This window comes from Alosa alosa, chromosome 6 (assembly GCF_017589495.1).
Source record: "Alosa alosa isolate M-15738 ecotype Scorff River chromosome 6, AALO_Geno_1.1, whole genome shotgun sequence".
Classification (NCBI taxonomy): Eukaryota; Metazoa; Chordata; class Actinopteri; order Clupeiformes; family Clupeidae; genus Alosa; species Alosa alosa.
In genome coordinates this window covers 20,366,830-20,386,372 of record NC_063194.1, presented here as the reverse complement: position 1 = coordinate 20,386,372, position 19,543 = coordinate 20,366,830, and the positions used below count along the sequence as shown (strand labels likewise).

General features: G+C 42.0%; 5 protein-coding genes across 22 annotated transcripts in view; 2 read left to right on the top strand and 3 right to left on the bottom strand.

Annotated features, from left to right (window-relative positions):
- kcnc3a (potassium voltage-gated channel, Shaw-related subfamily, member 3a) overlaps window positions 1-4,567 on the bottom strand; it is a 59,755-nt gene extending 55,188 nt beyond the window's left edge. For 3 of the 14 annotated variants that reach the window (XM_048247009.1, XM_048247013.1, XM_048247011.1), the window contains exon 1: window positions 3,343-4,567. In XM_048247009.1, the coding sequence (XP_048102966.1) occupies window positions 3,343-3,404 (62 nt within the window). In that variant the 5' untranslated portion in view covers window positions 3,405-4,567. The remainder of the gene's footprint in view (window positions 1-3,342) is intronic. The other 11 variants (XM_048247010.1, XM_048247007.1, XM_048247012.1 and 8 more) reach the window with 5 other exon arrangements.
- A 3,303-nt stretch (window positions 4,568-7,870) lies between these two features.
- zgc:193811 (uncharacterized protein LOC559801 homolog) lies at window positions 7,871-11,192 on the bottom strand. 2 transcript variants are annotated; one of them, XM_048244761.1, is made up of 6 exons: window positions 10,771-10,857; window positions 10,213-10,266; window positions 9,910-10,086; window positions 9,441-9,557; window positions 9,138-9,229; window positions 7,871-8,277 (listed from the first exon to the last, which is right to left on the bottom strand). In XM_048244761.1, the coding sequence occupies exons 3-6, from the start codon at window positions 10,012-10,014 to the stop codon at window positions 8,028-8,030; spliced, it is 564 nt and encodes a 187-aa protein (XP_048100718.1). In that variant the 5' UTR covers window positions 10,015-10,086; window positions 10,213-10,266; window positions 10,771-10,857; the 3' UTR covers window positions 7,871-8,027. The 2 variants fall into 2 exon arrangements, with proteins under 2 accessions (XP_048100718.1, XP_048100717.1); XM_048244760.1 differs by lacking the exon at window positions 10,213-10,266 and having other exon boundaries at window positions 10,771-11,192.
- On the top strand, window positions 10,729-13,631 carry LOC125295491 (RING finger protein 151-like). Of its 4 annotated transcripts, none has more exons than XM_048244759.1 (5): window positions 10,760-10,837; window positions 11,465-11,749; window positions 12,249-12,354; window positions 12,445-12,541; window positions 12,980-13,631. In XM_048244759.1, exons 2-5 carry the CDS (start codon window positions 11,725-11,727, stop codon window positions 13,421-13,423), a joined length of 672 nt encoding a protein of 223 aa, XP_048100716.1. In that variant the 5' UTR covers window positions 10,760-10,837; window positions 11,465-11,724; the 3' UTR covers window positions 13,424-13,631. The 4 variants fall into 4 exon arrangements, with proteins under 4 accessions (XP_048100715.1, XP_048100716.1, XP_048100713.1 ...); XM_048244756.1 differs by having other exon boundaries at window positions 12,185-12,354; XM_048244758.1 differs by lacking the exon at window positions 11,465-11,749 and having other exon boundaries at window positions 10,729-10,837; window positions 12,185-12,354.
- A 429-nt stretch (window positions 13,632-14,060) lies between these two features.
- On the top strand, window positions 14,061-16,291 carry rps2 (ribosomal protein S2). Its single transcript, XM_048245321.1, has 7 exons — window positions 14,061-14,108; window positions 14,614-14,751; window positions 14,890-15,087; window positions 15,228-15,401; window positions 15,552-15,711; window positions 15,985-16,076; window positions 16,183-16,291. The coding sequence occupies exons 2-7, from the start codon at window positions 14,617-14,619 to the stop codon at window positions 16,252-16,254; spliced, it is 831 nt and encodes a 276-aa protein (XP_048101278.1). The 5' UTR covers window positions 14,061-14,108; window positions 14,614-14,616; the 3' UTR covers window positions 16,255-16,291.
- A 1,486-nt stretch (window positions 16,292-17,777) lies between these two features.
- On the bottom strand, window positions 17,778-18,997 carry ndufb10 (NADH:ubiquinone oxidoreductase subunit B10). Its single transcript, XM_048245320.1, has 4 exons — window positions 18,782-18,997; window positions 18,328-18,466; window positions 18,072-18,211; window positions 17,778-17,949 (listed from the first exon to the last, which is right to left on the bottom strand). The coding sequence occupies exons 1-4, from the start codon at window positions 18,927-18,929 to the stop codon at window positions 17,870-17,872; spliced, it is 507 nt and encodes a 168-aa protein (XP_048101277.1). The 5' UTR covers window positions 18,930-18,997; the 3' UTR covers window positions 17,778-17,869.
- Between the last annotated feature and the right edge of the window lie 546 nt (window positions 18,998-19,543).

Here is a 19,543-nt window from a genome sequence, read left to right as displayed (position 1 = left end):
CCCCTCCCGTTTTGGCTCAGTGCCAAAATGGTGTGAGGTAAACTCGACAAACCGAGTAGCCTACACGTAGAAATTGCGGCCGGTGGCAAAAACAACGCCATGTAACTAGTAGCCTCAACAACTGAACTATTGAAAAAAAATGATCTTCAAGATGGTCTATCGCATTATTGCATTTAAGGAATCAAATGTGGTTAAAAGTAATGAGTACTTCATGCTCATATTTCAAATGTAGTGGAGGCAAAAGTACAATATTTGTCTTTCAAATGTAGTGGCGTTTCCAAAAAATGAATAGTGCCTACTCATGTAAAGTAGGCTACAGATTCTCAAAAATCATACTTCAGTACAGTAATCAAGTAAATGTACTTACTGTCCACCTCTGGTTGCTATCAAATGTTGTTTATCCTAGTTCAAATTATTTTAATAATTTGAATTTATATACTTGAATTCTAACAACTGACAATTGCTTGTATTCATACTTCAATATGGAGATTATGTGCTGAATGCCTACACTTGTCCACTTTCAGTGTTTTGATTGGAGGGTCGCTTGAGCCAAATATGGGCCGATTTTTTTGTCCCAGTCCAGCCTTGCCCAGGTAGTTTATTAATAGAAGGGTATATATATATATATATATATAAATAAGGCTTCCTATGTCCAAGGCTTCAAAATCCATACTGTGAGGAGAAACCATGCAGTGCTGATGCAGTGTGATGGTTGTACACTGAAATAGACAGTGGTGAGTACATGTGCCTGTGAGTGTGGGACTGAGAAAAAGAGAGAGAGAGAGAGAGAGAGAGAGAGAGAGAGGAGAGATCAGGATTATTGGCTCAAATCATGGAGAAAAGGGGTGAAGCATTAATGGATGGAGGGAGTGGGGAAATGAAAGAGAGACAGACAGGAAGAAAGGACAGACCAAGCATGAAAGAGAGATTGAGGGTGAGAGAGAAAGAAAGAGAGAGTGATAAATTGGGAGGTGTGCTGACAGAGCGAAACAGGCTACCACCCCACTGAAGAAAGGAAATCATCATTAAGTATGTGTGTGTATGTGTGTGTGTGTGTGTGTGTGAGAGAGAGTTAAAGGGGTGGAGTGAGAGGGGGAAAGGCTGTGTGTGTGTGTGTTTTTATGACGCCTATGGCTTGCACGTTTGTGTGTGTCTTCAGGGGTCTACAGGGGTGAACACTGGGATTCAATGGTAGTGAGGTGGAACTAGAACAGTGTAAGGCGGTAACTAAGGAGAGAGTAGGACACAAAAGAAACATCAAAGTAAAAACAGCGAGGAGGAGAAGAGAGAGATCGCGAGTGTGTAGGAGTGCTTGCTTACAAGGGTAGAAACTGTGTGCGTATCTGTGTTTATGTGCATGCTTGTAAAGGCTCCCTAAAGACTGAACTACTGCTCTCTCTTTCTTTCTTCCTGCAGAGGGTAAGGTCTCTCCATCACATATTTCCTGCAAACTACATATTTCAGTAATAATCTTGCATGGTCATTCACTGTCCCCCTCTCTCTTTTGTCTTCCTTTTTCCTTACACACTCTCTCTCACACACACACACACACACACACACACACACACACACACACACACACACTTGGTTCATGTGCAGTACCTGATTTTTTCTCACCACTACAACAACCCTCTGTAGTGTGCAGGAGACACCTAAAGGACAAGGAATAGAACTGCACTCTCAAAAATACTGCAGTCCTCCCCCCCCTCTCCTTCTGTCTTTTCCCTCTTCCTCTCACCACGAGTACCCAGTCAACTACAACCGACTGTTCTTTTTTTTCTGTGTGTGTGTGCATTTTAAAGGAGTAAATGAGGTAATCAGTAAAGTGGTCCTGTCTTACGGATCGCTCTCCAGCTGACGGGGTGCTGTGGTTAATGTGTCAGCAGGTAAGATCTGTGCTTATCTGGAGCAATGCTTACACACACACACACACACACACACACACACACACACACACACACACACACACACACGCTGGACATGCTGGAACATCTGAAGTGGTTGCTAAACTAACCAGACACACATCTGCATTCAGAGTAGTGAATGTGTTCTTTTGCAAAAACTAAAAGCAGAAGGGAAACTGATGGATGCATGACTCTACACTACAGGAACTCAAAAGAAAATTGAAGTGAGCGAAAGTCAGACGCAGGAAAAGAAAAAGAGACTGGTCTCAGGGATATCAGGCCTGTGTGACTGTTTCATTTTCTAGAACTAACAACATTCTTAAGATAGTTTTAACCCCCATTCTAATCTCTCGTTAAAACCTAATTAATAACACTGCCCTCTCTGGTTAATTACCATCCCTTTATAGTCCTCCTCCAAGCACTCTGGGATTGGAGAGGCATAGAGAGAGAGACAAAGAGACGGATATAATTGTGTTAAGCCAAATCACATTTGAACTTGATGGAAACTATTCTTAGCATGGGGACAGGAGAAGTACAATGATAGGAAGACAGAGACAGAGGTGTATGCATGTGTGTGTTTAAGTGTGTGTGTCTGTGTGTGTGCGTGTGTGAGAGAGAGAGAGAGAGAAAGAGGGAGAGACAGACAGAGCAAGAGTGAGCAAGAGAGAGAGAGAGAGAGAGGAATGGGTGGCCAGACAGCGAGGTAGAAGGACTAGAAGGGCAGAGACTAGAAGGGCAAAGGCAATGTAAGGCGCAGAAAAAAATGGAAGACACATAGCAAAAAGATTGGCAACAAGAATGATAGGGGATGATGAAAGGAAACAGATTTAACAGAGAATCAAAGGATGACCTTATGGGGAAAGACTTTCTGACCACCCCTGACAGATATATGAAGAAATCAGAGTAGAAAACAGGAAGTGATGTCAAAATTGAATTCAGACCAAAAATTGAGGTCACTGTGTCCTTCATAAAAGAAGGGTAAATTGTGGGTCACTGCAAAAAGAGCAGGCTATTGGATTCGTTGCTACTCCCAAAAGATGAGAGTGAAACAAAGCAAGAATGGTTGAGACTCCCTCTATCAAAATCCTTCACTATTAATTTATTATACCGGACACTTACACTCCCAATATTAAAACAGTCAGAAGCCATGACCACAGGTCTTTGAGCTAGAACTAATAAAATACATAGACTGAATAGGCTATAGGCTACCTGTTTTGTTGTTGTCCATTGTACATGTGGACCCCCACATTCTGCGCAAATAAAGATACAAACGGAGTGGATAGCATAGGTCGTCTACTTGTTGAGCAATACAAGCTAGTTTTGATTGTATGAACATATCAATGTGTGAGAATGCGAACTTCATTTTTATACACGTACGAACACAACGGACCACTGCACAGCACAAACACGACCACAGAACACCTATTACGGTACTTACTCGCTTTGGGTCTGGTTGGGCCCGTGTGTGTAAAGTGTGCGTGTATTCAAACACACACACATTAACACTCAAGTTAATAGTCTTAGTTAATTTACAAGGCAGTCTTTCCACCTTATCTTCTTTTTTCAGTGAAGTGGATCGATGTACTGGTCTGCGGACTGCACAAATCACCAATAATAGCTGATTCTTTGGAGAGGTATAATTTCTTCCGAAAAGGCAACACAAACGATTAATAGCAACGTGATTTAAGTCTACCAGACAATCCTCGTGTGTCTTTTTTGCTGGTGTCTCGCCTCAATAAATGCACAACGTTTCCCTGGTACGTTAACTTATTTCCACATCCCCCTTTTGCCTCAACGCAACTGTATTTTCTCCAACAATCCTGCACCCTATGTCTTTTGACCAGTCTATCGTGTCTTACCCCTGTTTTGTATTATTTCTGCTATTCCATTTTTTTTTGCACGAGCCAATCAAGCGCAATGAACGAGGGTACCTCTCATTTGCGCTCTCTCCACTGGCACATAGCCTACACCTCTTTTTCTAAAAGCTGTCGCCCAACAATAAAACGCATTCTTTCTTCTGTTTGCTTGGTTTTCCCTCCTTAGATCGTAGTCCAGTCGCTGGTCAAACGTGTAAATTAGCCTACTAAACAATTGCCATAGGCACAAATGTGTATTCAGCGTTAAAGTCGACCAAGCTCAGCTCTTATGACAAGGCGGGCCTATACAAGGTTTCTATAGTTTCTTTGTACAAATTCTATAATTGAGCTGTTTAGTATCCTCTCTGCCTGAATCTATAGTGAACTGACACTTCCACGCGACATGGGTCCATCGAGTAGCCTAATACGATCGTCTGCATCTCCCTCTTTCTATCTCTTTACTCGTGTCCCTCCCTCCTGCTCTCTTTAAAGGGATAGGTGATCCCTGGCGTCCCCTGAACCATCACGCCCCAGTTACCGTCAGCAGCCGCCCTGTCCTCCCTCAGCATTACAGGCGTGTAGGCTACGCTCACTGTTCTTGTTCACTTTTCGGTTTGTATGGGGGAGATCCCTCGAAGAAGGTTCGCAGAATTTCGGTGTCAGTATAGGCTGTTGGTGGAGGGAATCACCCGGTCGTGCATGGGATGGGACTATCCCCTGCATTATTTACATATTTTCAAACTGACTGAATGTCCCATCCATCAACAGTCAACAATCCATCTGTAGGCCTAAGACAAATCAGAAGGCACATGGCTGTAGACAGCATTCACTCATATCAATGTAAACTCTAATACTTTGTCAAAGTCAAAGTCAAAGTCAGCTTTATTGTCAATTTCTTCACATGTTCCAGACATACAAAGAGATCGAAATTACGTTTCTCACTATCCCACGGTGAAGACAAGACATATTTGACCAATTTTAAGTCCACAGACAAACATAACATTCAAGTAAACAAAAAAGTAAGTAAATAAGTAAATAAGAGGGCACATATAGTAATAATGAAAAAAATAAGAGCAGCAAAATTTTGTTGAAATTGTGCATAGACAGTCAATAAAATACTAGTGCAAATACTGTAAAATACTATAAAATACTGTTTGACCTAAGTAATAAAGAAAGTGGCATAGTGGTGCAAGTTATGTAAGAGCAGCAGAAGTGTTGTGTTTTCAGGACAACAACACCAAGTTGTAAAGTGTACAAGTGTGCAAGTGTTCAAGTGTGCAGGTGGAGTAGTGCAGGCTGGCCATTGTGGGTCCAATGTCCAGGATGTTATGTAGCTGAGGGTGGAGGGGAGAGGAGGGAGAGAGTTCAGCATCCTTACAGCTTGGTGTATGAAGCTGTTAGTGAGTCTGGTAGTGCGGTGTCTAAAGGCTGTGATATTACAACTAGGCCTACAGTGCACTTACATTTTCTGTGTTGGCTGACATCAGTCTATAAAAGTAGCAATCAATTGTCTTGACAAATGTGATCTCTCTTGCCACATACTGTATATGCAGAGGGAGAATAGCTCACTAAATGCACACTATAGCCTACTACATGCAAATCAGTAATAAAGTGTAGTAAATATATGTATATATTTGTTTTGTTAAATACTTCCAAACTCATTGGAAAATGATATGGTTACATAATTAATGAACACAAAGGCAAAGCAGTGAGATCATTTCTTTTTAAGAAATGATAAGCTATATCAGACTACACATCAGGCTAGTGGTAGACTGTAGGTTTCTGTATTCAATAAATCCATTCCTGAGGGAAACAATTCAGAAATAATAGAATTAGCAAACACCATCCTCTGATTATCTTGTGAATATGACTGAGTATCATGTGGCTTGGCTTCATATCAAAGTAAACCCCCATGCCACACAGCATCACTATATTCCTGTCTCCTCAGTGTGCCTTCTTCTCTTTTTTACTTCCTCTGTGCTCCTCTCTCTCTCTCCGTCTGGTTCATAGCTGGAGGGAGAAGGAAGAGTGGAGTGGAGAGAACAGGTGGGCGGAAGAGAGCGAAGCAGGGCGGAGGGCAGGAGTCTGGTGGATTCAGAGGCTAATTTGTGGGATGGTGCCAAGAAACCTTAGACTGACTCAGTTTCTCTTTGTTTGCCCATCTTTCCTTGTCTTGTTTCCTCATCAATGTGTTTTTTTTTATCTGCCACTATTGATCTGTATCCTGGCCCACACCAGTTCTTTATGTTTTAGTTTTATATATTTATATAATACCATCAAACTGAATAACACAAGACAGGTCTAGTAAAATCCATTCAAATTTAAACAATTCAGTCTGTTAGTTGCTTTAGTGTAATGGAATATTACAGGTGCTACCTTCTTCCATCTTGCCTACCCTCTTAAGACCCTCTTATTCTTGGTGGTCAGAGCTTTTAAGAGGAAAGGTGAAAGAAATTCAGAAACTTGACAGGCATGGTACGGCAATAGTCTTATTGAATTCAGTTGAAATCACCCATTGCATTTTCAGGGTATTAATAATGCTTACAGGAATGATTTAGGAGGTGATAAGGCTGGAGATTCATTAAGGGGCAAAGATGCAGAGCTGATTATTAAGTTTGTGGATGCAGATACTTACAATAGCAAATATGAACGTACTGGCCAAATATATGACAGTGTAACTGTCATAGCGTCAAGCAGAAGTATGTGTCTAGCCATATGGTCTTTAATGCATCAGTTGTAAACAGTGTTTTATTGTTGACTGTTGTTGGTGTTTGGACCAAATATAAAATGTAAGAAATGTAATGGCAATAGTGAACTTATGTCTTCATTTACATACCCTTTGATAGCTACTGCAGTTGATGTTCATGTACCGTACCAGTTCAGCTGTATTCCACCCAAAAAATCTATTTGTTAGGGAAAGGGGAGGGGGTGCTTACATCATCAATATTTTTAGCCACCAACTGCCACTGGTTTTGTGTCTGTTCACAGTATGTGTGTGTGTGTGTGTGTGTGTGTGTGTGTGGACCATCTCTTTTAGTCGTTGAGTGTGTACTTGAGTGTGTGTGTGTGTGTGTGTGTGTGTACCATCTCGTCCATCTCTGTGTGAGACTGCTTACTCAGCAGTATTCCTCTTTCAGCCTCACCCATTCTCTACATCTCTCCCAGCCCTGGGATTTCACTGGTGCTAGTGTAGCCTCTTACAGTATAGGGGTTTCAGCTCAACATGTCCATGCACTTGTGGCCAGCCATACTTCTATGCAACGTCACGAAAACATGCGTGCGCAACCAAGAGGCAGAAAGCACCACAGAACAGCATAGAGCAATGCAATGGGCAGCTGTGGCCTACTGGTTAGCGCTTTGGATATGTAACCGGAGGGTTGCCGGTTTGAACCCCGACCAGTAGGCGCGGCTGAAGTGCCCTTGAGCAAGGCACCTAACCTCTCACTGCTCCCCGAGAGCCGCTGTTGTTGCAGGGCAGCTCACTGCGCCGGGATTAGTGTGTGCTTCACCTCACTGTGTGTTCACTGTGTGCTGAGTGTGTTTCACTAATTCAATGGATTGGGATAAATGCAGAGACCAAATTTCCCCCAGGATCAAAAAGGTATATATCTTATATATATATAATTATTATATTATATATACAGTTTTTATTTTATTCTTTTGCTCTTTTATATATATATATATATATATAATATATATTTTTATATAAAAGCAAAAAATAAAACCAATGCTGAAAACTGCAATCGAAACGATGGTTAGAGAATGTTAAATATGTTCAGTATCCCTAACGGAATGCATGTCTTCGCCAAAAATGACAAAATACGATGTTATATTAATAATGCAAATGAACGGCAAACATTGAAATATAGTCTGAAATGAGATGTTATTATCATTGAGACAACAGGGGTATACAAAAAAATCCGATTGTAGCTTACAGCAGCCGACTATTTAGGTTTATAACGTTGCGGACGGCCACCAAGCGTCTTCTGCCCCACGGCTGCGCGCGTATCTAGTTTTGTTGGTAAACGGGAAACCTGTGTATACTCACATGTGGGCATGTGCTGCAATAGCCACAACAAACAGATCAATAAATCAATCTTAATCACTACATTCAAAATACTAAATTTTAATAATCGACTACTTTATATATCAGTATACTTTCAGAAATAGCTATTGAAAGACAACAAGGGAAAAAAAAAAAGATAAATCATGTTAAAGATAAATCATGCACATGTTGGTTTCCATACCTAAATACATTTGAGGTGTGCTAGGTGCTCGGATGCTGGGGCTGGACTTGGTGTGACAGGGTACGAGGCAAGGCAGGAGTTGTGAAACTGTCCCTGTACAGAGAAGTGTAGGCTCCGTACGGCACCGCCACAGAGCGGCGTGACAGCCGAGGGTAACACGAAGTGGTGGACGGGGCTTTATGGCCAGGCATGTGGCTGTAGGCAGAGCTCTTGGTCAGTCCTTCAGGGAGTGGTTTGGCCTGGCCTGAGTATGACGAGTTCAGTTCAAAGCTTGGAGGGGTGTGGGGTCAGAGTGCAGGAGCAGAGTGAGTGAGTGAGTGAGAGAGAGAGAGAGAGAGAGAGAGAGAGAGAGAGAGAGAGAGAGAAAAGAGTGTAAGTCAGTGGTCAGTGTTAAGGTCCATTAGCTTTTCAGCTTTATTACCATACAATCCATTTACATAGTTTGTAGGCCATTGGAGGGAAGCACTTCTTCCTCTTTTACCAGAAGGGTGCTTTTCTACAGCCCCATATATCTGCCCTGTCCAGAGCACTTCCTTCTCCTCAGAAGCAAACAGGGGAGGCTCCATACAGTCTCTTAACACTAATTATTTGGACCGAGGTCAGCAATCTCCCGTCACAATTACTGAGGAGTGCAACTGTATAGGGTAAGTATGCACGCGTGTGTGTGTGTGTGTTTGTTTGCGTATCTGTGTGTGTTGTGGTAAGTGTATATGATGCCAATGAAGGCTTTTGTGCATGTGTCTTTGTGACAGCTAGCTTATCAATGATGTGTTTGTTCAAGAGGTAATTTGTGTATGATCTGGCCTGCATTTCTACAAGATAAAAATCATCTGCCTGTTCTTTCCATGGACCACCCAAATCTTCAACCAAGATTTTGAACACATTTCAATAACCTCTTACATTAAACAAAAACACTGTAGCAAACTCTACCATAAAATAAAATGATATGCAAAGCAAGACATATTAACCATTCAAACATCAATCTCTGCTTTCATATTGGAAGGTGCCTAAATGTAGAACTACACTGTTAGGTGTCTGACACATTCAATCTTCTATTCAAGTGTTGCCCTCTGGTGGTCATCTACATTCTACATCCTCACTACATTCCAACCGCACTGATGGAGCCATACCTGTTAAAGTGCCTGTAATCTCTGTGAGTGGTGCTGAGTACTGGACCTGGAGGGGGCACGGTCTGATCTGCAGCAAGCTTTCCATACAAGGCCTGGAGATATATTCAGAAAGGGGAAATAATTCCTAACTGCAAAAGTGCAGTAATTAGACAAACCTATGCAAGTCATGTATATAATGGAATTTGGAATTTTGTGTCATCATTGAAAATAAATAAACAAATAAAGACATTTTTGGTGTGGTTTTGGCTGTGATGAACTCTGCCAGAGTACCAGTGATGGGAGATGATCAGATTGCTGCCTCACCAGTAACTCATAGCTAGGTGCTGTAGAGGGGCTGATGCGTGCTGGCTGACCCCTGTAGTGGTCCCGTGTTTCACTGGTTGGGCTGGGAAGCACCCGTAAGGCCCAGCAATCCTTAATCTACAAGTAATAATAAAAACATATCACAGACATGAGACAGCGTACACAAAACACACAAATTAGTATACAAATTATTATTAATGATCTTGAAAGAAACCTAAAGTGAGGACAGAACAGGTTTCATCACATATGTCCTCATACATGACTCATCTCTAATGTTTACCTATACTCTGTCATGATCCAGCCTGATTTAAAAGAATCATCGTTCCGTATCTACAGGGTTAAGTAGACCACCTTAAAGAGATGGATTCATGTATAACCACTGACCTGAAGTTCACTAGTACACACTACACAGTCTGAATACAGTTTTTCCCTACATTACAGGGGTAATTCTTTACCATCGTCTCCTTACCCTCCGGTTTAAATCCGTCATTGTGTGAGTCTTCCAGTGTGGTGGAGCCAAGGGGTACTTAACGTCAGCCAATGGTCCAGTCAGTGGCTTCCTGCTGTGATCCATTTGTGAGGTGGATGTGAAGATGGAGGCCACAGGGATGCAAGGCCTGTAGTCAAGTGAGAGAGGCGGTGGGCCCTTTGGGAGAAAAAGACAGGATTTTATAACAACCTTTATGACCTTGGAGTTGGCTCATTTCTGCTCTTCAGCTATCTGCAGCACGTGAATCATGGTAAAGAATGCAATGCAATACCGGTACTCAACTTGTTTTCACAGCAGTGCTATACACATGTCATAGTAGTCTAGGCCTCCTGAAGCCTAAAACAAAACTTACCATTACACAATTTTAATGGCAAATGAAATGAAATTGAAATTCTGCAGAATGTTCTCTGTAGGACAGAGGACAACTGAGGCCCAATTCAAAATCTTCTGCGGTCCACCCAAACATTTATTCACAACTCGAGACGAGACTGAGATAAAGTATTTCCTTATAATTTATTTAATGGCAATTGAACAATTACGCATACATCGTGATGCAACTAAGCATTACAACCACCACTCCATTATAAGACACTTAGTGTAGCGTTACCAACAATCCATCAATGACAACCCCATTAAATATGTTTCGGATCAGTTTGAAGAATACGCTTATTTCATTTAATTTCAATATATCTAGCTACTTTTGAATTTGAAGCTATTTAATCATGAACTTTTTCAGTATTTCAACCTTAATTACAAAATGTAAAATAATGTAGGCTAGCTCTGCGACACCTGCAACACATTGACGGCGCGCGCACTTTTGGAGACAGAACACAGGCCTACCTTCAATCTGCTGCTACTTTTATGGAAAGGTGGAGGGTGAACAAATTTGTGGCCGATTCCAGTACTGGTGAGTTCTGCGCTTTGTATCCGTCGGTCGTAAGTCTTCATGTTGAAACGATTCCTTTAACGTTAGCCAACTTATCAGTGTGTTTCCCTAGCCCACTTTCTTTCTACCTAGCTCTACCTACCTAGGCTACACCACCACCACCACCACCGATGCTGTAAGCAGAGTCTGTTCATCATTTTCATAATTTGTTCCAAAAAAGCAAGCGGACACTAACACTAACTGTACGCTAACTATATGGCTTAGTAGGCTACTTCTAGCTTGACAAAAACATTAGAGAGATGAATTAATTCGTGCGTGTTGTCTGTCTCGTTATCACCATAGAAACGCCTTCAGGAAAGACAACAGAACCTGCTTGCGCTTGCGCCTTCTGTCAGTCTACGCTAAGATTATTGCGCTCTAGAATCTTTGGTCTACAGTGCAATTTCAATGAAATTCCTTCTTTCTATGTAGGCCTAAGCTAGTTGAAATTCCCGTTTAAAAGAATAGTTGGAGTAAATAACTAATGTTGGCTAATAACGACAACGTGTTATGTTAAATTATATATTATAGACTCCCTTTAATTAGATTGTGTAGGGCATGCTTAGGCTAGATAAAACACCAGCAACATTTTTTCTTCTTTATCTGTAGGTTACTTGGGTGGGCATAACCTTACGAAACAAGAAGCCTACTACTTTAACTCCATCGGATGGACCGCACCCGTCCATCTGTAAATTAGCCAAGTGGGTTGACAACAAGTAGGCTAGAGAAAACCCCAAATAGGCTAAACCCTACAGCGCACGTCACTGTTGTCGTTGTCGTCGGCTACTGCGCATGGTAATGTCACCCCACCCATGTCCTATTGATGGTGATGGGGCTCCCTGTTTTGACAGTGCACGTGAGGGTCATTCATGGATAACAACGTTGAGGAAAATGGTAACATACTTTTCAACCCAAATAGCGTTACACTAAATGTGAATTTTCTTGATTGTTCTAAAGGTAGTCAATAACTCGATGGCAGTTGTCTTCGTGTGGTACCCTACAGACTTTATAGTTAGGCTTCCTAACAGAGCAGTGTTTTCTACCTTGAGGTTTAAGCATTCACTTTGATGGTTTGAAAACTGTTTTGAAACCCACGGTATCCTTAAATGTATAGACATAGGCCTAGTAGCTCAATAAAATGTAATGTTGATGTATAGTTAGGCTACATTGGAAAAGAAAATGCTATAACACTATTATTTTGGAGTTGTTGTTCCATAAAGGTCTGTCATGCTGTTCTAGAAAAGCCCAGTGAGATAGGGCCTCAACTTTTTTTAAATGTGTGTGCATTAAATTTGTTTTACAGACTAATACATTATGTCCTTTACACAGGCTGATCCAGAGCTATGCCTTGAGATGGGAGGTTATGATGCAGACTCTTTTGTTGATCCTCCAGACCCAGAGCTGATTTGTACCATATGTCAGGGTGTTCTTAGATGTCCAGTGCGGGCGCCTTGCCATCACATCTTCTGCAAAAAATGCATATTACAGTGGCTGAAAAGGTGCTGTTTCATACTGTTATCCAAGTAAACTTTGCCCTTTGTAAACCATGTTAACTTGGTTTAAGACATTTGGATGTTGCTTTTTTTCAGGCAGGAGACATGTCCTTGTTGTCGAAAGCCAATTAATCATAACTTAATATTAGTTATGTACAAATTGAGCAGGTCAATTGGCCGTATGAAGATTAAGGTAAGGCACTATATAAGAAAATTATTACATTACATTACATTACATTTGGCTGACGCTTTTTTAGCCAAAGCGACTAACAACATGGTAAACAGTTTAGTATTAGAGCAATTCTCAACAATTTTAGGACAATTTAAAAAACATTAAACAAAGAATAAGTGCATCAGTGAGTGCTGTTTTAACAGTTCTGCATTGTCAGTTTAAGACGGCTGGTGAGTGCTAGGATCAGCAAGACTTGTTGTAAGTGTTGCTATGAGAGGAGATGTTCTCTAAAGAGCTGGGTCTTCAATAGTTTTTTGAAAATGGAGAGGGATGTCCCTGCCCTTGTAGGCTGTAGGCTGCTGGAGTAATACAAATAAAAGTGTCTTTGACAGCACTGATCAGAACACCACCACAGATTTGATCTGTCCCCTCACCCTCTTCCTGCTCCCATTCCTGCAGTGCAAGAATGAGATCCGTGGCTGCCGTGCCACTTTTCCACTGGCCGAGCAATACTGCCACAGCCTGGGCTGCGTGTTCGAGCTGGTGGGGTGCCCGTACCGTGGGTGCCGCGCCCAACTGCTTCGCCGTGACCTGGAGACCCACGCGCGCCACTGCGAGCACTGGAGCCAGCCCTGCCACATGGGATGTGGAGCTCTGCTGAGCCAGGGCACGCGGGCACAGCACAACTGCTACCAGCAGCTACGGCTGCAGCATGAGGCACAGCGGCAGAGCCACCGCGCCATTGCCGTTGCACTCCAGAGGAAGATGCGGCGCATGCAGAAGGCCATGGCCAACATGAAGGAGCAGATCACCTTGATCTGTGAGAGCCTGGAGGTGATGGATGAGCAGGAGGGAGAGGATGAGGGCAGCAACAATGAAAGAGACAACATTAGGTGCTTCTGAAGAATGTTTTTACCCCTCTTGCTCTGAGGACTAGAAAAGCAATGGACTGATTTGTCATGTTGCATTCAAAGTTTTTTTGTCATAAGCACATGTAAAGTGTACCGAACACAATGAAATTCTTATGTGTGCTTCTCCACAGGCTAGACAGTTAATATTAATAGTGCAATACTGCAATAGAATAAAAAACAAAATGGATATAAAAATTGTGTGTGTGTGTGTGTGTGTGGGGTATATAACAACAGAATAGAAGTGTATAACTGAGTGTGTTGTATATTGAACAGTCTAATGGCATTGGAATTGAAATTTAGAATAACAGTAAGTAAGTAGGCTATGCCACAGAAAGAGTAGGTATTTGTCATGTATGTCATACAGAGATAGTGCTGTGACAAAAGTCTCACTGCTGTTACAACAAAAATACAATAAAGAAATATTTGAAATAAGCCCACTGTAAGCCCATCTTTAAACGCAGACAGACATCAGGCAAACATTGCTATTAACACTGCATGTAAGTCATTATTTTAAACCCATAGCCTACTCATACAAGAAATTACAGATCTAGTTTCTGTATGAGCACCATCAGAGTACCACATCCATGAGGAACAAACGAAACATCGCGATAGTTCTGGCTTAATAAATCTTACCGGAACCTACGTCAAGCCTTCTTCTTCCTGCTAACAGAAATCACGTAAGTGGTGCATTCGTGTCTTTGTAAAAATCTGTTTATTATCTTGGTAATCATAGCATCTAGAATCGTAAACTTGCGAGTTATATGTACGTGTAACTTTAACATTAATATTGCTTGTGATATTTAAGCGTTGTTCATCACAGAAACTTTTATAAAGCCATTATAGCTGATGGTCATTGATAAATGGCGGCAGTCACTACTTCTCATTACTTACAACGTTATACTGGCTCTCTGTACACAGCGTACGGATAATGTATTGACTCTATGCGTTTGTATATATGTTATTGTGCATGTATAGTTCGGTTTATGTGATTTGGGTTACCGCATTACCATTTGGTGTACCTTAACGTTCCCGCTAACAGGAAATTAGCGTGTGTTAGCTAACTTTCGTGTTCCCAGGCATTGGAAACCCACGTTGTTCTGATACAGTTGCCTTGTGACCGGATTTCTGTTGGTCAGATGTATGAATGTTTGTTTTATAGTGTTTGTGTTTTTTCTATTGTAGCAAATGGCGGACGACGCCGGTGGTAGAGGAGGTTTTCGCGGAGGTTTCGGCACCGGGGGCCGAGGTCGTGGCCGTGGACGCGGCAGGGGCCGCGGACGTGGTCGTGGGGCCAGGGGTGGCAAGTCCGAGGACAAGGAGGTACCTTAACTTCACATTTCTGTTCTGAGGAAAATGGCTGAGTTAAAGCCTTCAATTAAAAGTGCCATGGACACTGACTAAACATCACTAGTATGAGGAGAACTGATCAGACTATCTGGCTTGATTTTCTGTCTGCAGTGGGTGCCTGTGACCAAGCTTGGTCGCCTTGTTAAGGACATGAAAATCAAGTCCCTGGAGGAGATTTACCTGTACTCCCTCCCCATCAAAGAGTCGGAAATCATTGATTTCTTCCTGGGCACTGCACTGAAGGATGAGGTTCTGAAGATCATGCCTGTGCAGAAGCAGACCAGGGCTGGACAGCGCACCAGGTTCAAGGTGAGCTTGTGTCTGCAGAAAAGCCCACTGTGTGTTTGCTTATGAAATGTAGATTAGTATCAATCCAGATGGGAGTAATTATGGAGTAAGTGTAAATAAGAGAATTTATTGTAATGTATTTACTGATTGTTTTTTTTTAGGCTTTTGTTGCCATTGGTGACTACAATGGACATGTTGGCCTGGGAGTGAAGTGCTCCAAGGAGGTGGCAACTGCCATTCGTGGTGCCATCATCTTGGCCAAGCTGTCCATCGTCCCTGTGAGGAGAGGCTACTGGGGTAACAAAATCGGAAAGCCCCATACTGTGCCCTGCAAGGTGAGATGCATTGTATTGGCTGTTGTAGCATTGCCTTTTGATTCTTGACTCCATGACTTGACTCCATTCGATTTCTCCTGTTGTGGAATTTGTGATTTTGAACACTGTCGGCTGTTTCTTGACCCTCTTGTTCTCTTTTGTGTGTTTCAGGTTACTGGCCGCTGTGGCTCAGTACTTGTGCGTCTGATTCCTGCCCCCCGTGGTACTGGCATCGTGTCTGCTCCCGTTCCCAAGAAGCTTCTCATGATGGCGGGTATTGATGACTGCTACACCTCCGCTAGAGGCTGCACTGCCACCCTGGGCAACTTTGGTGAGTTCGCTACCTTTGTTCGCTGGTAGGGTAGCTATTGCCTACAGAACTAAATGATGAACCTCTCCCTCTCTGGTTTGGCAGTGTCTTTCTGTGGTGCTAGCCGAGTTTCAAGGGAGACAGAGCAATGAATGCCCTAATGCACGGCAGGGATACCATATCTGGTTTTCCTGTTCCTGAAGTGCACTTCAATTTTTTTTTAAATTGAGATTAATGACTTCTTGGTGGTGTAAAACATTCATTTGAGGTATTGACTGTGCTCCCTCCCTGTAGCCAAGGCAACATTTGATGCCATTTCCAAGACCTACAGCTACCTGACCCCTGACCTCTGGAAGGAGACCGTGTTCACAAAGTCTCCTTATCAGGTGAGTTATTGAATTGGTTGAAGTAAAGCTGTTAATGGTATTTGTATGTAAGATTTGAAAATAACTTTTGTCAATGGTCCTGACTTGTTCAATATTTCCCCTCTAGGAATTCACGGATCATCTGGCAAAGACCCACTCAAGGGTTGCTGTACAGAAGGCTCTCCAGGCAGCCACATAAAGTTTTGTACAACAGATGAAGTAAAATGTTGAATCCATTTTTGTCTTTTGTAATTTCTCTTAAGTTCAAAGGATTTTGGGGTTTGGGCTGGGTGGATAAGTACTGTGGATAGTGTCATGTATTTATTGATCTACCTTGTTGGTGAATCCTTGCATTGAGTGGCAGACCATAAATGTTCTAAACTAGAGGTTCTCAACCTTTTTGGGACTAACGGTGCCTACACACAGTTGCCGGTGGGTGTGTAGCTATGCAAATGCCTTTAAGTATAACCATAATTTGCAATTACAAACCTTGGTCTAAACCAGTGGTTCTCAAACTGGGGGTCGGCAAAAATATTGGCGAGTTTGCGGAATGATTTTCAGTCTGGATTAGATATTTTTGTAAAGGTTTTTAGTCAAATGCTGCCATTGACATAATGCCTTTGATTTTGACAGCCTAACTATGAGAAGACTGTTTCTGCTTCCAATGCCAATCTCGCAACATTTCAAAACCAAATTCTGCCGGTTAGACAGAAGGGGGGTCGTAAGACTTGGCCCATGTTTTTTTGGGGGGTCGGCAGACAAAGTTTAAGAACCACTGGTCTAAACTGAAGCACCCTGTGCAGCATTATATAAAGTTATCAAGAGCAGGAACTGGTAAATGTAATAAAGACACAAAAATATTGTAAGTATACCTTTCTGACTAGATACAGCTGGTCAGTGTGGTAAAAATGTTGGTAAATACACTGGGATCACATTTGTGGGAGAACTGATCTCATTTCTTATGTGTCGATTCAGATTAGTGATGTAGTTCAGCCACTTCTGTTCTAGACCCATCACTGGGACCATCACACTGGGTTTAGTCAGTCATTTTCCCATAACATTTTGTAAGCCACGGACTAGTTGGAAGGGCACTTGTACCACTAGCTTGGGAATACTGTGATATTTCAGGGCTTGGTGATTCATTTCAAAATTCAGACAAGGTGGAGAGCACCAGGTACCTGTTCAAATGTTAATGGCCCCCAACCAGAGTGGAGACTAGCTTAAGGGCCTCATTAAAAGCATGGTCTGCAGACCAGTACAGTACAAAATGTGATTTCTGGTAGCCTAACGAGCCAGACCCACATTGCTAAGTTGCATCTAGATTTCTGGGTTAATTTAAGTACATACCAAAACGTTATGAAGTGGTCCTTAATTTGTAAAAGGCCCACACAGTGAGTGAAACCCCCCACTTACAATTAGTCAAGTCGGGGTTCCCTTTTGTTGTGGTTGAGGGGGTAATTAAGGACAATTTAAGTATATCTTTATATTTAAAGTGTTAATTCATTAAGGGCGAAACCAAGAAAGGGTAATTCTCAAAAAAGGCTTTTCTCCTTAATTGACCTTAATTTAAGCATATTTCTACTTATAGAAGGGTTTTAATTCGTTTTAAGGCCAAAAGTAAGGCATTTATAAGGGTGACCATGAATGGGTTTTATTTCATAGTGGTAGATATTCCATATTTGCAAGACAGGCTTTCTTCTGCATCTTTAAACAGACACTTGACAGTTTTCCAATAAATTTATTTATCTTACAGTTACATACACACGGGGGAGCCACAGAAAATAGATCAAGTGTTAAGTTTTGAGTCCACAGGCTTATTGTTGCTGCTCGAGCATCCTTTGCTTCTGCTTCATCAGACACCTGCGGCTATTCGCGTGAGCCCCCAAATCTGCATCTGCACCATAAAGAAAGTATATACACATGTGAAGGCCGAGGCGTGTGATGGTATCTTCATATACAACACTCATGTGCTGCTGACTTATGTACATCAATGCAACGGGGAGAGAAAATACATACATCGAGAGTTGAAGGCCTTGGCAACTTCATTGAACTGCTGCAGGTCGTTCTGGCAGTTCTCAACGTAGCTGTGGCCCTCCCGCTGCTGGCATGCACGAAGGCGCTCCTGCATTATTTTCAGGATCTCCTGGTCAACCTTACTGAATGTCAAAAGGTAAACCAAACAGTCCTGTTAGAATTGAAGTTTCCGTCATATTAAGATCGACGATAACGGTGTGAGGTAACGTTAGAGCTGAATAAAAGAATAGTCACTTACTAATCTCTCCTCCACTGCATCTCCGCCTCATAGTAACACAGATAGTCGCCCTCGACACATTCAGTCAAATCTGGTACACGTCGGAAGTTCTGGTGATAGTAGTAGTACTTGTTCTGACCCCGAACGCCATCAATGATTTCTAAAAAAAAAAGGGACGGTCAAGGAGAAAACAGGCTTAGCTTCGCAGGAAGACAGCAATAGTTAGGGCTTCACAACAGCTAGCAACACTGATGGTTAGCAATCATGCACCTCGTCTAGCAATCAAACATTTCTAGCCTGGTCGCCGTTGAAGGCTCAAAATTGTCAGTGACACTAAAACAAAAGGGCTACGACAACCAAGACCTGACATGTTATCATAAGCAACACTGATTCTCAGACAGGTACTACTCACAGGTGATTAGCTGCTAGCTTTCGTTCACCTTAGCTAACCTATCTGCTAGCTGGCTAACGTTACCTCTAAATTTGGTGACAGGATAGTCTACGGAATAATAAAACAGTTTGGAGGCAATCAGAGCTGGATTCGGAAGGGCGGTCTCCTTCTCGGGAACCGGAGTCCGTTTGGGAGGCTCCGGGTATGCATCTTTCTCGTATTCCTGCGGCATTTCTTACAAGAAAACTCCACTCATTTACTTCGACCTCAACACTCCTAACCCCTTCAATGTGCGCTTGCGTAGAGTAAACAATATGGACGACCATGAGACGTAAAGGTCACCGCACATTATGAATGGAGCACATTTTTTCTTCATACATATTATAAACATACGAAATTGAGTGGAACATAGTCATAACTTGTGCTTAAATTAATATCAAACGAATAATTGGAAATGTTTAAGCAAAAAGTTCAAAGGTTAAAGGTCTCTGCTTTAAAATTAGTGATCTGATTTTCCTCCACTAGGTGGCTCTCAAGTCAAGTCAAGCCAAGTCGGCTTTATTGTCAATTTCTTTACATGCACTGGTCATACAAAGAATTGAAATGTCGTTTCTTACTTTCCCATGCAGACATAGACATACTTTAAATACAGACATAGACATACTTTAGACATAGACATAGCCATAGACAATAAAAATAAAAATATACAGACATACCACTTACAGACATTAAAGTGCATTTACATTACATTTACATGAAGTTTAAACTTGTGCTTGTGTGTACATTGATATGCAGTCATTTCAAGTATATCAGGCTTGATATGAAGCAGCAACACGTTAGGCTGCG

Bases quoted from the DNA above. Each gene is read 5' to 3' on its own strand.
- zgc:193811 (XM_048244760.1), bottom strand. From the start codon at position 10,878: ATGAAGACTTACGACCGACGGATACAAAGCGCAGAACTCACCAGTACT. The intron at 9,558-9,909 runs GTAAGGAGACGA...TATTACTTGTAG, and splicing joins TGACGGATTTAAACCGGAGG to ATTAAGGATTGCTGGGCCTT. The intron at 8,278-9,137 runs GTATGGCTCCAT...CACCCCTCCAAG, and splicing joins GATTACAGGCACTTTAACAG to CTTTGAACTGAACTCGTCAT.
- LOC125295491 (XM_048244756.1), top strand. From the start codon at position 11,648: ATGGTAATGTCACCCCACCCATGTCCTATTGATGGTGATGGGGCTCCC. The intron at 12,355-12,444 runs GTGCTGTTTCAT...GCTTTTTTTCAG, and splicing joins ATATTACAGTGGCTGAAAAG to GCAGGAGACATGTCCTTGTT. The intron at 12,542-12,979 runs GTAAGGCACTAT...CCATTCCTGCAG, and splicing joins TTGGCCGTATGAAGATTAAG to TGCAAGAATGAGATCCGTGG.
- ndufb10 (XM_048245320.1), bottom strand. From the start codon at position 18,929: ATGCCGCAGGAATACGAGAAAGATGCATACCCGGAGCCTCCCAAACGG. The intron at 18,467-18,781 runs GTAACGTTAGCC...TTTTTTTTTTAG, and splicing joins TCCTGTCACCAAATTTAGAG to AAATCATTGATGGCGTTCGG. The intron at 17,950-18,071 runs GTATGTATTTTC...TTTATGGTGCAG, and splicing joins CAAGGCCTTCAACTCTCGAT to ATGCAGATTTGGGGGCTCAC.
- rps2 (XM_048245321.1), top strand. From the start codon at position 14,617: ATGGCGGACGACGCCGGTGGTAGAGGAGGTTTTCGCGGAGGTTTCGGC. The intron at 14,752-14,889 runs GTACCTTAACTT...TTCTGTCTGCAG, and splicing joins GCAAGTCCGAGGACAAGGAG to TGGGTGCCTGTGACCAAGCT. The intron at 15,712-15,984 runs GTGAGTTCGCTA...CCCTCCCTGTAG, and splicing joins TGCCACCCTGGGCAACTTTG to CCAAGGCAACATTTGATGCC.